The sequence below is a fragment of the Nelusetta ayraudi genome, unplaced genomic scaffold, assembly GCF_046127955.1.
Source record: "Nelusetta ayraudi isolate G7.1 ecotype Tasmania unplaced genomic scaffold, CSIRO-AGI_Nayr_v1 ptg000053l, whole genome shotgun sequence".
NCBI lineage: Eukaryota > Metazoa > Chordata > Actinopteri > Tetraodontiformes > Monacanthidae > Nelusetta > Nelusetta ayraudi.
In genome coordinates this window covers 5,058,571-5,073,662 of record NW_027466103.1, presented here as the reverse complement: position 1 = coordinate 5,073,662, position 15,092 = coordinate 5,058,571, and the positions used below count along the sequence as shown (strand labels likewise).

The window sequence follows — 15,092 nt, the reverse complement described above, 5'->3', positions numbered from 1 at the left end:
CAGACAGCTTCAAGTCCCGCCCACAGAAAACATACCCCGACTCGTTGGCCCACATTGGTCTGTACGTGGTTGGCTGAGATGCACGTCTTTCTCCCAGTACGGTTCAATCATTGGTCCACTCCGATGTCAGTCATACACTTATACCAGGCCGACTTCCTGCTTCGTTAGGTTGCTCCCACTGGCATGCATTTACCTGACATGTTTTCCCATCAACTGTAACAACAGGAAAACGCTGACCGTGGACGTTTTTCTTTTACTGGCCGACCACCCAACATTATTCGATGTCCAAAGACAACCGCCATGATGGACGACGACGTGGTGCCGGTCAGCACCGACTCGGTCCGAGGAGTAGCCAAGGCGGAGACGGCAGGGAGAGGTCTGGCAGTAACAGCTCAGGCTCCTCGCATGGTGGAGGCAAGAGCAAGAATCCATCCTTGAGCGCCTTAAAGGTACGTGAGGAGTAGCCGGGCCGTTTCCTTTTACAGAATATAGGACCAAAATCCAACCAATTTTAAACGAAAGAAAATGTATCCTTTTAAATGGTGCATTGCGAGCTAGCGTGAGCTAACGTTGGCCAGTTGAGTGACCTTACCTGCTGAGAGTGCGATGGCGGTGGCATTTTGGTTGCATTTTCTTTCCCATTTTCTTTCTGTGTGTGTGTGTGTGTGTGTGTGTGTGTGTGTGTGTGTGTGTGTGTGTGTGTGTGTGTGTGTCAAAAGAGGACAGGATCATCTCATCTCCTAAGAATTTGACAGCCTCGGGCTTAGCTTGAGAACCTTTAACAGGAGACAAGTTGTAAAAAATGGCAACTCTCCTCGCCATCAATAACCCGGTTATTCCGGTTTCCAGTAGTTCCAGAGTAGCTTTGCAAATTTCCTTATCCATATGATCCATATGTTTACCTGTTCATAGTTTCCTGGTAAAATTGATGAGACGGCCTGAGAGGGAAGAGCAATCTCCTGACAGGGGTTGAGGTCATTCACTGTGAGTGGAGGCATCCGTGCTCTTTGTGACCTCACAAAGGGTTGTGTTTCTGTGTTTTGGAAAACATGTCGAAAAGGACAGCAGTTAATAGAAGGATGGACTTTCTAGAGCTGGCCTGTGGTCTCCCATCTCCTCCTGCTGCTCTACAGAAGTATCATCCAACCCATCTTAATGTACCGCTCTCCCTGTTTCTTCACCCAGCCCACTGTAAGCAACAAAAATAAACTTCTGACACAGCATCAATAATAATCAACCTCCCCACCCTCTGTCTGTCACATGCAAATGAACTTCCCATCATACGCCTGGCACGAACAACACACACTCCTCCCATCCTGCCGAGGATACAGGACACTTAATTGGGAAAAAAAGACCTTTCCTAAAAAAAGCTTTGTTCTATCAGCCATCACAGCACTGAATGACACTATGTAAACTGGACTATATCATTGTTGCTTTGCTGTCTTTTTGTGTATGTGTAAGTTAAATGTATGGGAAAGGGTTTCTACATGTTTGGGTATGAAAACGATTATCCCTATGAGACAATAAAGACCTGACTAACTAACTAGAACAACTGTTTTGCAAACCAAAACAGCCTTTTTAATGATGGCAAGCAGTTATTGTCTCCTGAAAATTTCCCCCGGCATTTTTCCTCTCAGTCTTTGTAAGTTGCACCATCAGCAGTCAAACCATGCGGCCGTATGTTGTTGTTATTTTTTTTCCCATCCCCCGACTCTTGAGTCATCGAGTGCCCAGTCCAATCAGATCCAGAGCGTCGCCCTCCCCGTGCTTCTGATGCATGGCGAGGCTCGCATTAGCACGCGCTGCCGCCGAGCCCAGAGCCACTCTCTCATCACTGGCACCACAGGATGAAGGGGGTGGGAGTGGAGGAGGAGGGGGTGCGGCACGAGCGGCAGGCCCGCTCTGTGTTCACATGACTGCGCACTTTTGTGGCAGAAGCAGAGTGAGAGATGAGAGGGAGAGGGAGAGAGAGAGGGAGAGAGTTGGAGAGAGAGAGAGAGAGACAGACAGAGGGAGAGAGAGAGAGAGAGAGAGAGTGAGAGTGGGAGCTGTCGACAGAGTTGGAGAAGCTGTAAATGTTGGAAGCTGCGTGCGATTGGAGACGGAGGAGAGTGGCAGGCTGACGGCTCGCGTCTGAGAAGAAGTGGCCGCTGACCGGGAATACGCTGCACACGGAACGGTCAAAGTGAGGGGGGAAGGGAGGGGGCGTAGGTGGGGGGGTCGACTGGCAGGCTCGTCCCCTCCGGCAGAGGGGTCGACACAGCTGAGCAACTTGCCACGGTGCTTTTGGACGACAAGGCAGCAGCAGCAGCAGCAGCAGCAGCAGCAGCAGCAGCAGCAGCAGCAGCAAGGAGTCTATTTTGGTGCCCCTGCTGTCAGATGACGATGTCACCGTCCACAAGTGTCAGCGCTGGCGAGGGGGAACAGGTTGCCTGAAGTGGGCCGCACAAGTATGTCAGAGGTGGGGGAGGACGAGGAGCCGGCGTTCAGACTCTGCTTCTATTCTGTACGTATGCCCTCAGCCTTGTGATCAGCAGCGCCGAGCTTGATCGTGTCCGCTCGTTTTGACACATGCCTTATGTTTCTGGAACCCCCCCCGCCCCCCCCCGCCCCTTGCCTCCCACCCCCCCCCCCCTGCTAAAGAGGGAAACCCTACACTTGCTCCTGAACAGCGTTGGTGGTGGATGAGAATGAAAAGCATGTCAAGGAAGCGCAAGGTGGCGTGTCAAATTTCTCTGTATTGCAATTTGGACCCAAAAAAACCCCATTATTGCTGCACTGTTAGCTCGTGAATGAGTAGCCATGGTATTCTCCAAACACCGATCCGTCATCCAGCGGCCATGAAATCCAGGAAACGCACAGTAAATATTTACAACATGTCAGGGGCAGCGGGTGCGTCATTTCTGATTCACCTCCCTGCTCCTTACACAGTTTTTTTTTTTTTTTTTTTGGTTTTCCGTGACCGCAGTGTTTTGATATCATTTATCTCTTGGCAGCCTTTTGCAGAGTAAAGCCAAAGCCACTCGACACATATAAAGAATTTTGCTCAGCGAAAGTAGGTCAGCTGGGTGTCTCCTGAAGGGACATTAAATTGTATCCGAGCGATGCACGCATGCTGTGGCTGCATGTGAAACTCCTAATTATTATTAGTCATGGCGTTATTGTTCTGACAAGGTCAGTTGGAGACGTTGTTTTATATCATTTTTCTTCATTTAAACCGTAAGCCTTTGTGAACGATTTGTCCTTTGGTAATATATTAACTAAACTGAGTAGTTAACGTGACAAACAAATGTTTTTTTTTTTCTGGTTTTCCTGCCGGTGGTGTTGGCGGTGGTGCTGCTGGTGGTGGCGGTGGCAACTGTGTGAGTGAACTGTTTGTTCCATGACTCATTTGGTAAAAAAAAAAAGGGAGACAGACCTGGCTCTGCTGATTTTTCTCTCTTTGGTGTATTTTAATTTGACTCAACATGATGCCACAGTTTGCTACAGACCGATATCAACATGTGATGGGAGAAATCCAAAGCGGCAAGTTTCTATTTGAAAAGGTGCCGTCTTAAATTCTCGTTGTTGCCCTTCAGCCAGAAGTCGGAATACGGCGACCAAGTCAAATAATAAGTAGGTCACGAGGTGCTTCCCTGCATTGTTGTCCGTTATTATGCAGATCAGGTGATAGTGAGGCGGGCATACAGAAGAGCAGCAGTCAATCAGTGGCATCCCTAAGACATCCATCACCAGGCTGAGGGACTCCTTGAACAGTGTATTTTGGTTCGCAGTATGTGCCTTTAGCCGCGGTTCACACTCGAGTTCACTGATGCATACTCAATGTGTAGGTCAACCATGATGCGTGCTGGGCACAGAGCGTCTGCCTCCAGCTATTCCTCATCTCTGCCTGCGTCACTACGTCTCTTCCATAAAGTCAGTCAGCAGCAGCAGCCGTAATGTGGTTTCCACACTCCACTGCTCGCAACTGCAGACTGGGGTTAATTGGAGCGTCCTAAATCATGGTGTTCTTTAACATAACAAACGGCCCTGAAAGTCAGATTTTTTACTTTGTTTTGTGTGTGTGTATGTGGTTTGTCTACATGACCAATCCACTTTTCACAGACCCCATAGCGTGCAAAAACCCCCTCGGCTTGAGAACAGCACAATGTGCTGGTCATCTGTCAATGATTTTCTACCTTCTTTCCCACCAGATTAATTGTCTTGCTTCACCTTTTCAGGAAGTGTGTTGTTCTGCAAATGAAACCTTTATGATGGTACAAAATGCACTGGGACCTGACTGATCCACTCTTGCCCTCAGCCAGATTGTTTTTTGCTTCTTTGAGGCTGCCTTGTTTATGTCCCCTCCCCAACAATGCTCCCTAACACATAAAACATGTTTAATTTAAGCCGGAATATTTAGCAGGACATTTTAGCAGGAGGCTGGGCTGTATATGAGATGTTTTCCAGAGATTAAATGCAGTTTGCAGGCTGCTCCGACTGGGATGGAATATGTCAATTTGAAAATAGGCAAAAATAAAATAAGCCTTTTTATATGAAACAAAATCTCAATACATGCAAAGCGCAGATTTCAATTAGGTATATCTATCACTGCACTGCTCCAGTATAAAACATTTATCAAAACACTAGTTGTATTGATGGAAGGTAACCATAGCAACAACACTCATCCTCTACGTTATTGCTGGTTTGCTCTCGAGTGAATTATTTAGGTTTGAGAAATAAATGGGGGCAAAATTCAATAATTTTGGTTTATTTTAAACGTGTTCTGTTATGGAACCCTAAGATGCAACGTCTCCTCTGCTCTACCGTGTTTCATTGGCTTCCAGTCTGAAACAATTAGATCCTTGTCCTGTCTTATACCTCGGAATTTTAAGCTCATAAACGTTTAGGGTCTTAATAATTAATGGCATATGATGGTTTCTAAGTTTGCTTAAGGCCACTCCATTAAAGCAGCCTTGTAGGTTGTCATATGTAGGCTGTCAAATTGTGATTCACATCCTAAAAGTTATTTTTTTTTTTTTTCCATTGCGAATATCCCCCTTCCATGGTTTGTTCTAGAGGAGGAGAAAAGTGCAGCTCTAATGTGCCAAAACTTGTTTTTCCCCTCTGTGCAGGCATCTTTTCAGCGCTCCAACAGCCATGACAAGGTGAGGAAGATCGTCGCCGAGGAGGGCCGCACTGCTCGAAACCTCATCGCCTGGAGCGTCCCTCTCGAGAACAAAGAGGAGGAAGGTTGGCCGCTGCATACAAATCAAACACGTGCATGTATTCGCTTCTGTATTGGCTGTCTGTTCCCACACTCGGCAAACACTCTGTCAACCTGTATGCTGAATGACAAGGGGAAATCGCAAAGCAGGGTTTTATGCATTTAGAGAATCTAGTTCAGCTGATGGTGTCATTGACATGTAGTAACCATAATGATGGAAATAAACTTTATGCGGCATAGAAATAGAGCTCAAAGTGCTGTCCAACAGTATGTAAACATCACTGAACGGCAGCAGAACATTTAGGACATTCTATTTAAACAAAGAGTCACACAATGGATGGCCCACATATTACACAACAAGCACTCCAGAACTATCCAACAACATTTTTTTTTTTTTTTTTTAATTTATTTATTTATTTTTTTTATGTGACTTCACAACTTTGTGATGTCACAAAGGGCGCTGCTTCTTCTCCCAGGTTGGTGTCAACACTCCCAGCAAGACAAAGGTCAACGTAATTAGGACAGCCTTGTAGAGTGTAGTGAAATACGTGCAGAAGAGAGCAACGTGCAAAGTGTGTCTTTGACTGAGGCTCAGGTGAAGGAAGGTCTTCATGCGTGGGACTGAACGCCTCCCCTCCTTGTACTTCCTGAAGTGTTTGGAATACAATGTGGATGGTGTTGTTGCATTTACTGCCAGTGGACGTGTGGGTGGGCCAGATTTTCTACACGGCAGGTTAAACATTATGAGAGTAATTGGAGCATGGCAAGTGCTGTTTTTTTCATTGTTTAGTGTAGGTTTCAGTCATGTTGTGTGCAAGGATGTGCTGCATGTGTCTGCATCTCTGTGTGAACCCAAATGCAAGATGGCTAGATTGCCTATTTGAACATGTTAACAGTCTTTGACATTTGGTCCCGACTGAGAACTGATTCTTCCATGAGAATCGGTTCATTGTTTTTGCAAACACAGGAACGCTGATAACCAGCATCACAATTTTAAGTGGATAAATGCGTGAATGCACTGAATGTTTCCATGACATGCTTGATGTTGTGGTTCTTCAGAGACAGTAAACCCGATAAGATGTTTGACTTAAGTTGGTCTTGTTTGTGTTATTTCCATCATGGCTGTCTTCCAGTGCCCTTATATGTTTCTATGAAAGCTCCAGTTATTTACACCAGCGTCTCCAACTCCCACCACAGCCTCAACACTTTCTCACTCTGGCTCTTTTTGCCTCTTTCTGGGTCACTGCAGCTATTTTGTTCCAGGCTTATTTTCTGCACTGGACGGAGTGCAACCATAAATCTTAAACTGCTACATTTTTGTGTCTTTCCGGGTCGTAGATGCAAAGATCATGCACAAAATGTAGCTTTGCCTCCACAATTATGCTTCTCACACCTCTCTCCATTTGTTTATTCCAGTAGTGTCTTAATTTCTTTGTTTCTTTGAAGCACTTGCAAGCATATTGATTTGTTGTGATTGTCAGGTTTGCATTTTGAGCACTTTTTCTATCTTGTCCACGCAGCAAAGCCCAAGAGCAACTCCAGCAGCAGCTCCAGGGCTCAGAAGAACAACTCAGCCCAGCAGAGGAATAAGAAACAGGTTGGTGTACCAGCCAGCTACACTAGAGGGCACCACACACAAAGCTAAGCCCAGCACTTTGTTTACCTGACACTCTGAAGTGTTGTCATGATCAGGAAGAATTCTTTGTTTGCTTAAGTCAGGCCTTAAATGCTGACAAAGAATATCTAAAATCATTGTGCTTGACTCTTACATTTTATTGAAACTACTAAATCAAAAATAGCAAATGTTAATTAAAAAATATGACAACTCCACAGTGACAAATAATCTTGCAAGCAGTTTGAGTGATGTAAAGTTTTGTCATACTTTGGTACTTCTTTTTTTTCTCCTCTGTACAGAATGCAGCTTTGGAACACAAAGCCACGGCCGCCTTGCTGTTGGACAAGGGGTCGGAGAAGAGCCCCATCAAAGCCCGGCAGCCCCGCAAGGTGGACCTGCGAGCGCGCTACTGGGCCTTCCTCTTCGACAACCTGCGGCGAGCCGTCGACGAGATCTACGTCACATGCGAGTCAGACCAGAGTGTGGTGGAATGCAGGGTGAGTCAGTGTGCTCCTGACAGGTTCTCACTCCATACAATTCAGTTCTCTCAGGGAGGGGGGAGAGCGTTGGGTTCTCACGAACACTAGAGGGCGACGTTCAGATTCCTGACCACAGCCGTAGAAAAATTTCTCCAGCGCGGCTCTGCGGTGCATTCCTCTTGTTTCCTGCTTTATGTCACCGGGCCCCTCTGAAGGCCTGCTGCTGAGAGAACTATCACAGCGCCCTCTCCGGGGACTGGCTGGCCTGCAGACGGATGACAGACTGTAAACAGCATTGTATATTCATGGTGTTTGCTGTCAGGCGCTCTCAGAATTGGGATTTGGTTCTTTTTATTGCCCCCGTGGTTTGCGTCAGCAGCATTTTATTTTGGCGAGGGACACCGTTCTGGAGCAGTGTCGCGATGTTCTCTGCATGACTGACTGATATGACACTCAGGCTCCTGTGTTTTATTGATCGCGCTGCCACGCGGCATTACACTGAGCAGGGTTCTGCCGACGCTCTGCGGTCAGTCGCCGAGCCCAGTCCCCTGCCGTGTGGTCGGCCTTCTGTCAGTGGCACAGCGGGCCTCCCCACGGTGTGATCAGCATGTTGTCAGTTGACTTGTGTCAGCCGTCTAGTGGGTGGATGCCCTCGCCCTCCCTCCCCTCCCCACCCGCCCCTCCTGCAGCAGTGTCTCTGTTGCACCCTAATGCAGTCTAATGGCTCCGCAGCCCGATGCTGCCCATAATCCCTGATCCCACCCAGTTTGGGCTTAATGGACACTGATAGATGGTGGAGTCATCTGGAGGGGAAGTGGAGCGACTCTGACATCAACTCCAGCTACAACCCACCCCCACCCCACACACACACACACAAAAAAAAGCTTCAAAGAAACTTAATGCCAATATTTATAAAGAATAAACTCTGATTTGTTCTTTCTGATTAGTATAAATGTTTAATTCTGATAATTTTTAAATATTAGGCGATGTAATCACCTTGATTTCTATACAGTGCATGCTCCTACCCAGTTATGGATCAGTGTGGATTTCTCAATGGCCATTCTCTCCTTATAGCTAACCATTGGTCAGATGGCCAATGGCTATTATAATGCAGATTTTGTGATTTTGGTGGGTTCTTTTTCATAAATTAATCAGACAGTAATAACAAATTGAAAAAAATGCTTACCGTAAGAAATGCCATCTACTTATTATTTTTTTTATTTTGCAATTCATGGAACCCGGGACATAAAATACTCCCTATAAATTTAAATACCTTAACAAAAAATCAGTGCTCATGACAACAAAACAGCTTCATGGTTTTTATCGCTAAAGAATATTGTCACTTTAGTTTTGGGGCTTTAAATGTTGAGACTATATATTTTTTGTTCATAAAACAACCTAAGAATTTCCAATATTAAGTGAGCGTCTTTACCTGTTTATGGCCTTTTTCTATTGCCGAAGAATTTAGTTTTGTGGTGTTTAAATTTGCAATATAAAAATGAGATAGTTGATATTGAAAATATCAACTCGGTCTCTTTACCTGTTCAGTCCTGTCTGTGCTTATGGACGACAGGCTTTTATTGCTCATCCTACTTTATGGCGACGCCTCTGGGAGGTTAAACATTTTGTCATTCCTCATGAAATGTTACGCGAGGCTTCTATTTAGGTAAGTATGCCTGTTAACGTGCTGAAAGCCACTTTTATGGTGCCTTCACTCACTGTTGGTGTTTCTGTCAGGAGGAGCAGCAGGCATCGCTCCGTCCCAGCCTTCATTACCAAATGAACAGCAGCCTGTAGCGGCGGTCTCCCCGACTGTTAACCAGCTCTAATCAGCAGACCTGCTGCTGGACACATCTTTCACTGGCCTGACTTGTCTATTAACTAAAAGCACTGTGAAGCTTTACTCTCAATTACCACTCCCTTCACACTCCCCATCAATCAGCCGCCCTCGTTTCATTAGAGTCCTGGGAAAAAAGGCTCCACGCGGGCCACCACCCCTGCTGTAAGGCCGTCCGAGCGCAGCGGATACAAATTTGCTCTCGGGTTTTCCCCCTCAACTTTTTAATCACTTTGCACATGTCCACGCGTAGCAGCGCAAGATTGCCGCAACCTGAGGTCATTGTGTCAGCTTTTAGATTGATTGAACGGCAAAATTGGGCTTTCAATGAGCATTAGTTATTCCAGTTTCTGCATGTAGAGTCATTGTTTTGTATGACTGGAGCTCTAAGGGTTGCCACAATGCAGTGCAACAGAAGTGAAATGCCAGCGTTCATGGCCATATCATCTCATGCAATGACTTTGAGTTTGCTTGAAACACATGTGCATCAATTTGACTTGTTTTCCATTCGCTTGTGTGTTCAGGAGGTGTTGATGATGTTGGACAACTACGTGCGGGACTTCAAAGCTCTCATTGATTGGATCCAGCTTCAGGAGAAGCTGGAGAACACAGATGCAGAGAACAGGTGACCATCAGTTCATTTGGGATGCCAGTTTTACATTTTATCCTCTACTTGCAGTGATCCTGAATGTCACTGTGCTGGCTCCCTGGCTTCCTGTGAGTGAAAGGGATGAATTGGTATCTCAAGGTTTATTTATGAATGTATTGTCCCCTGTTCATCAGCAGTAAATCACTGCTGCCACCATTGGGCCCAGAAACTGAAGGTGTGTTGGTAATTAGTGAGATTAGCTGAAACTTGAATTGCATTAAATGGCGGCAAGTGAATCTGACGCTGCACTGCAAGTCTGACAAGCCAAGCATCTATGTGATATGTCTTTCTGAAACTTTGGATTGTGTTTGCTCACGTTGGCCACTTTCTCCCTCTTTAGACCAACCTCTTTAGCCTGGGAGGTGCGAAAGATGTCACCGGGACGTCATGTGATGCCCAACCCTTCCACAGACAGAATGGTCACCTCCCCGGGTGCTCGGCGCACACTGAACTTTGGGTGAGCTCTCCACTTGCTGTCACTTTGTCTAATTAGGCTTCGAGTCTCGTATGCTGCATCGTTACTTTGCTTTTATTATTGTTAAGGTCATCATAACACATTATTTGGTCCTAATAGTATTATGAGACATCCTGTTATTAAATAATCAATAGTTTGAATGGTGCGCCAAGCCGTGTTTTGAAAGGGCTCGGAAAATGCAGACTGCGTAATCTCAGCAAGCCGGCCATTGATCGCTGATGGCCGAGGCATTTGTTTAATGCAATTTGTTTAGTCTCTCACTCGTTTGGCCACAGGATCAGTGGAAGGTGTAGATGAAAGTGTCAGTTAAAGACTGCTGAAGCATCCGCTCAATATGTGCACCGCTCTGTAATCTGATGCTGCAGGAAATGGATATTGATCATGATGGAGGGCCTGTTGTCCAATACGGTCGCGAGATATCTGGGAGTGCTGGAGTGTTAGATAGGCGCTGTCTTCAGACGGCTGAAACTTCTTACTCTTGCGGAGGTTATAAAAATGTAAAAAAAACCAAAAAAAAATATCTTTTAAATCTCCTTCAGTGGCCCTCCGCCTGCAATGACTGCAGGCCGGCTCACCCACACGGGCCCCAGTTGGGCTGACAGAGTCAAGTGCAATCACTCCGTGGCTAAATCCAGCCAGCCACTCGCCGCCCCAGTGGACAAACTGGGTAAGAGGCTTCTTGCATCCACAACCCACAATCCACCTTTTCCCATATTCACGCGGCACCTCGTGTTCCCCTCGAAGGTAAAAAGGACTCCGAGGGCTGGGAGACCGTGCAGAGGGGACGCACCGCCAAACCTCGCTCCGCCGCAATCGTAGCCAAGGTGGCTCCCGTCATAGCTCACGTTCCTCCAAAGCAGGTGAATGCCAAGTGTGGCCAGTCACATCCACTGGCTCAGGAGGAGCAGCCGCAACCGCCTCCACAGCTGCAGCCGCCGCCACATCACCAGCATCAGCAGCAGGAGCAGCCGCCTCCTCATCTTCAGTGTCCCTCTGACAAGGGCGAAACCACAGTAGTTCTTCAGAAGCCAGTCCCCGCAGAGCCCGAACCCCTGGAGAAGTTTGGATGTCCGGAGAATGGGGACGTGATCGAGGTACTGAGGTTCAGGGTCTCGCGGTGCCCTTCTTCTCCCTGAGCGGTCCCCACTCATCAATTATTCACTGGGGGAATTGAAACAGTAGAGCGTTTTACCAGCCACATTTGTTTTTGTTTTGGGCTCCGTGGTATTCATAGACAGTCTGTCCAGATGGGCAACTTCAAGGCGATTGATTGCACGCTGACATTTCGTCGGCAGAAAATCCATTTTCCCTCCCATGAAATTAGAACTCTGCCGATATCTCAAGATACACTTGCGTGTGCAGAGCAATCGGTTGATGGGTTTTGCTTCTCTTTTTTTTTTTAATCCAAATCTGTTATCTCTAATCAGCATATTCTGATCATTATTGGAATGTCGAGAGCATGATAGTCGCAGCTTTCCTGCATGATTTGTTTGTCATGACGTGTGGAGTATTTCCTTTTCTTTGGTCTGTTTTACATGTGCACATTGTGTGTTACCGTTGTCATGAATCGCTCGAAATATGCATGTTGTTAAAATTGGGTTTGCGTGTTTTTTGTGTGTGACTGTCGGTGCAGCCCCCAGCAGACAGTGTGCAAGACTCGGGGCAGCGTGTCGACACACCCTGCGACGACGCGCCTCCCCCCGTAGCAGCTCTCACTCCACCCCGAGCTGCCTCAGAGCCCAGCCCCCCCTCAGCCGCAGAGCCACCACCGGCAGCAGACACTCCCTTAACAGTCCCGGTCCCCGCTCTGGTCCTCTCCGCATCCCCAGACCCTCCCCAGACGGATGGGCCGAGTGTGCTGTTGGTGTTTGGGGACGGCGGGGCCGAGGGGGGCGCGTCGCAGGGCATGGCCACATCTGCTCCAGGACAGGCTGAGGCTCCCGTGGCAGCGGTGAAACTGAAGAGTGTGCTGGACCCCACAGAGCTTTCTACTGTGAGTGCTGAGAGATGGCGGAGCAGAGGGGCGGGGGAGGTCGGGGTTGCAGGGGAGAGCAGGGATCCCCATGGGCTCTCCACCGCCTAAACAAAGTCAGTCTTAGGAAACCTCCAGACCAAATGTGCCCGCAAGACCGCATAGTTCTGTGTAGTGTTGTTATAATACAGTCTACTGTGAAGAAAAGCTGTGAGTGGATGACTTCTGCACTCCGGCGCGTTCGCTAGAGTGTTGCCCAAAACAAATATCTAACCTGTTTTTGTTATTTTGGCAAAATTTAAGAATCCTCCCCTGCCAAAAAGTTGCAGTTAGCAGGAATACGTGTGGTCACATTCATTATGCATCATGGAGAATGTAAAGTCACAGCTCTTTAAGTTTTAGCTGAGGCGTCCTCTTAAATTTGCAATGTAAGCAATTGGGCTTCAAACTGAAGGCTGTTCCTGACCTCACTCAGGGAGTGCCTATATTATTGCAATATACTTCATTCAACCCTCCTGCACACAATGAAAACCTATGTTGTTCAAACACTTGATGCTAAGAAGTGAACTCATTTTCCATGCCATCAAAATACATAACCCCCCATTATTCTTGGTGAGTTAAAGTCGCCTGCAGCACACAGGTTGCCTTGTTCCACCATCTCTTCATGCTCACGAAAAATCTGACCTGCATGACTCTTGAATGCTTCCTCACCTGTGATTCTTGTGGTGACTGTGTGTTCCTGGAAGTGGGTTGATGATCGTGGTTCCACTCTGTCAATCATGCACACAGATGCAAGTCAGGTCAACGTCATAACCGAGCTATGCGATTACAGATGCTGCACAGTAAACACGTTTTCTGTTCCACAGTTTATTTAAGATTAGTGTAGTTTATTCATTTGTGTAAGTGTCGCGTTAAGTCATGACGGCAAGAGAGTCGGCCCGAATGCACAGCACTGGGGATCTGAAACAGAAACCTTTATGGGTACCGTTTGAAATATTTTATAGCCTAAAATAACCTCTTACAAATATAGATATATTTTATGTGAAAAAAACAAAATGTTTCTGTTTTCCTGACTCCTCAGTGGTTGTTTGCAGAAAGTCAACTTTTATGAACTGTGAAATTCTGCGTGTGTGAAGTGGCGTCTTGTGCTGCCGTGCCCTCAGCCGCAGTCAATGGCGGAGGTCCTTGCTAAAAAAGAGGAGCTCGCAGACAGGCTGGAAAAGGCCAACGAGGAGGCGATTGCCAGTGCCATCGCTGAGGAGGAGCAGCTGACCAGAGAGATCCAAGCTGAGAACAGCGAGCTGGAGACGGATAACGAAAGCGATTTTTCTGTAAGATCAGCTGTGCCAGTTATATATTCACATGTACAGGCCTTTTTCAGTTAAATTTGATGTGGGTTTCTTTGCCTCTTAAATGTAAAAAAACAAATTATTTTTCACAGACGAGCATCGGAAATGGAGGCTGCGGAATCAACATGGATTGGAGTGACATGCTGGCAGATTATGATGGTATTGAAATCAACATCTAAATTAACACGGCAAATTATTTGACCTGAAAACATTGTTTTTTGAATTCCCGTTCTTCTCTTTTATGTGTTCCGTAGCACGAGAGCCGTGGCGTCAGAGCACCTCGTGGGGGGAGATAGTTGAAGAAGAACCGTCTCGGCCCCCTGGACACGGAATCCACATGCACGAGAAACTGTCCTCCCCGTCACGCAAAAGGTCCAAAAACAATCTGTTGTGGATGTTTTAACACTCCGGCCGGCTTTCAGCTGCCTTCTGTGTTTTGTTTTGGCACGCGCCCCCTGTGTTTACGTGCGCTGCACGCTCTGATTAAGGTTCATATTCTGGTTAGGATGTTTACGTGCGCAGCAGCTGGGGGCATATTCCCGTTTACACGTTAATCAGCGCATTGTGAGTGAGCCAGGGACGTACACTCCCAGCGGTGGAAGCATCATGGTGTCGGTGGCCAGGCCTGTTGTTTTTCCAGCAAAAGACTCATTTGGTCCGAGGGAAGGGAAGGGAAGGGATACTGCTTTTTTCCATTTGTGTTGCCTTGCCTTGTGTGTCAGTGTGTTTTTTTTTTTCCTTTGGCTCTTCAGTGTCACAGTTATATGCCAACACTAGCCAACACTCCTTCACGGACCAGAGTGCAAGGAAATGGCAAGTAGGGGCACGAGACTTGCCAGTCAAGCCTCAGACAATCCAGCACAACAGCTGTGAACGGGTTGTGCATTAAAAACTGCTGCAAGTGCAGAGAAAAAGGCAGAAACTCTTTTAGTGTAAATGTATGTTTGTTAATCATTATTGTTATAATTATTGTTTACATACCCCAGTAATAACATAGTAATTAATGAAGTAATAAATTATATGTTAATCTAATTCAGGTAAGGATAAATTGGTATTATATATTATTATTACCTCATTAAACTATGATGCTAACTGGAATATTCCCATGTATGCAACATGCTCATTGACAACGTCCCCTCAGTTTCAGATATTTTGACAAGAATTTAGCCCAAACTCCGTGGAGCCACAGGACAATGTATGGCTGGCATCACTGACGAGCGGTGAAGCAGAAAGAGATAAATGATTCGTCTCCATGTTTTTGACAGAACCATTGCCGAGTCCAAGAAGAAACACGAGGAGAAACAGCTGAAGGCCCAGCAGCTTCGGGACAAGCTCCGCGAGGAGAAGTCGCTCAAACTGCAGAAGCTCTTGGAGAGAGTGAGTGAGCGAGCGAGCGGCGCAGAGTTGACAGAAAGTGCCCCGCAGAAACAACCCAAGGCCAGCCTGACTCACATTGAGAGGTTTTGTCAGCACACTGCCTGATAGAATCACCAAATATTATAAACTCCCC

General features: G+C 46.7%; 1 protein-coding gene across 6 annotated transcripts in view; it reads left to right on the top strand.

Moving 5' to 3' along the window:
* Window positions 1-15,092, top strand: part of scaper (S-phase cyclin A-associated protein in the ER) — a 57,649-nt gene that overhangs the window by 962 nt on the left and 41,595 nt on the right. For 3 of the 6 annotated variants that reach the window (XM_076038043.1, XM_076038042.1, XM_076038044.1), the window contains 13 exons: window positions 226-449; window positions 5,115-5,232; window positions 6,727-6,803; window positions 7,121-7,318; window positions 9,662-9,762; window positions 10,127-10,243; window positions 10,801-10,928; window positions 11,006-11,355; window positions 11,895-12,254; window positions 13,397-13,564; window positions 13,675-13,741; window positions 13,837-13,954; window positions 14,848-14,959. In XM_076038043.1, the coding sequence (XP_075894158.1) occupies window positions 282-449; window positions 5,115-5,232; window positions 6,727-6,803; window positions 7,121-7,318; window positions 9,662-9,762; window positions 10,127-10,243; window positions 10,801-10,928; window positions 11,006-11,355; window positions 11,895-12,254; window positions 13,397-13,564; window positions 13,675-13,741; window positions 13,837-13,954; window positions 14,848-14,959 (2,082 nt within the window). In that variant the 5' untranslated portion in view covers window positions 226-281. Of the gene's footprint in view, window positions 1-106; window positions 450-2,207; window positions 2,507-5,114; window positions 5,233-6,726; window positions 6,804-7,120; window positions 7,319-9,661; window positions 9,763-10,126; window positions 10,244-10,800; window positions 10,929-11,005; window positions 11,356-11,894; window positions 12,255-13,396; window positions 13,565-13,674; window positions 13,742-13,836; window positions 13,955-14,847; window positions 14,960-15,092 lie in introns of those variants that run through there. The other 3 variants (XM_076038041.1, XM_076038046.1, XM_076038047.1) reach the window with 3 other exon arrangements.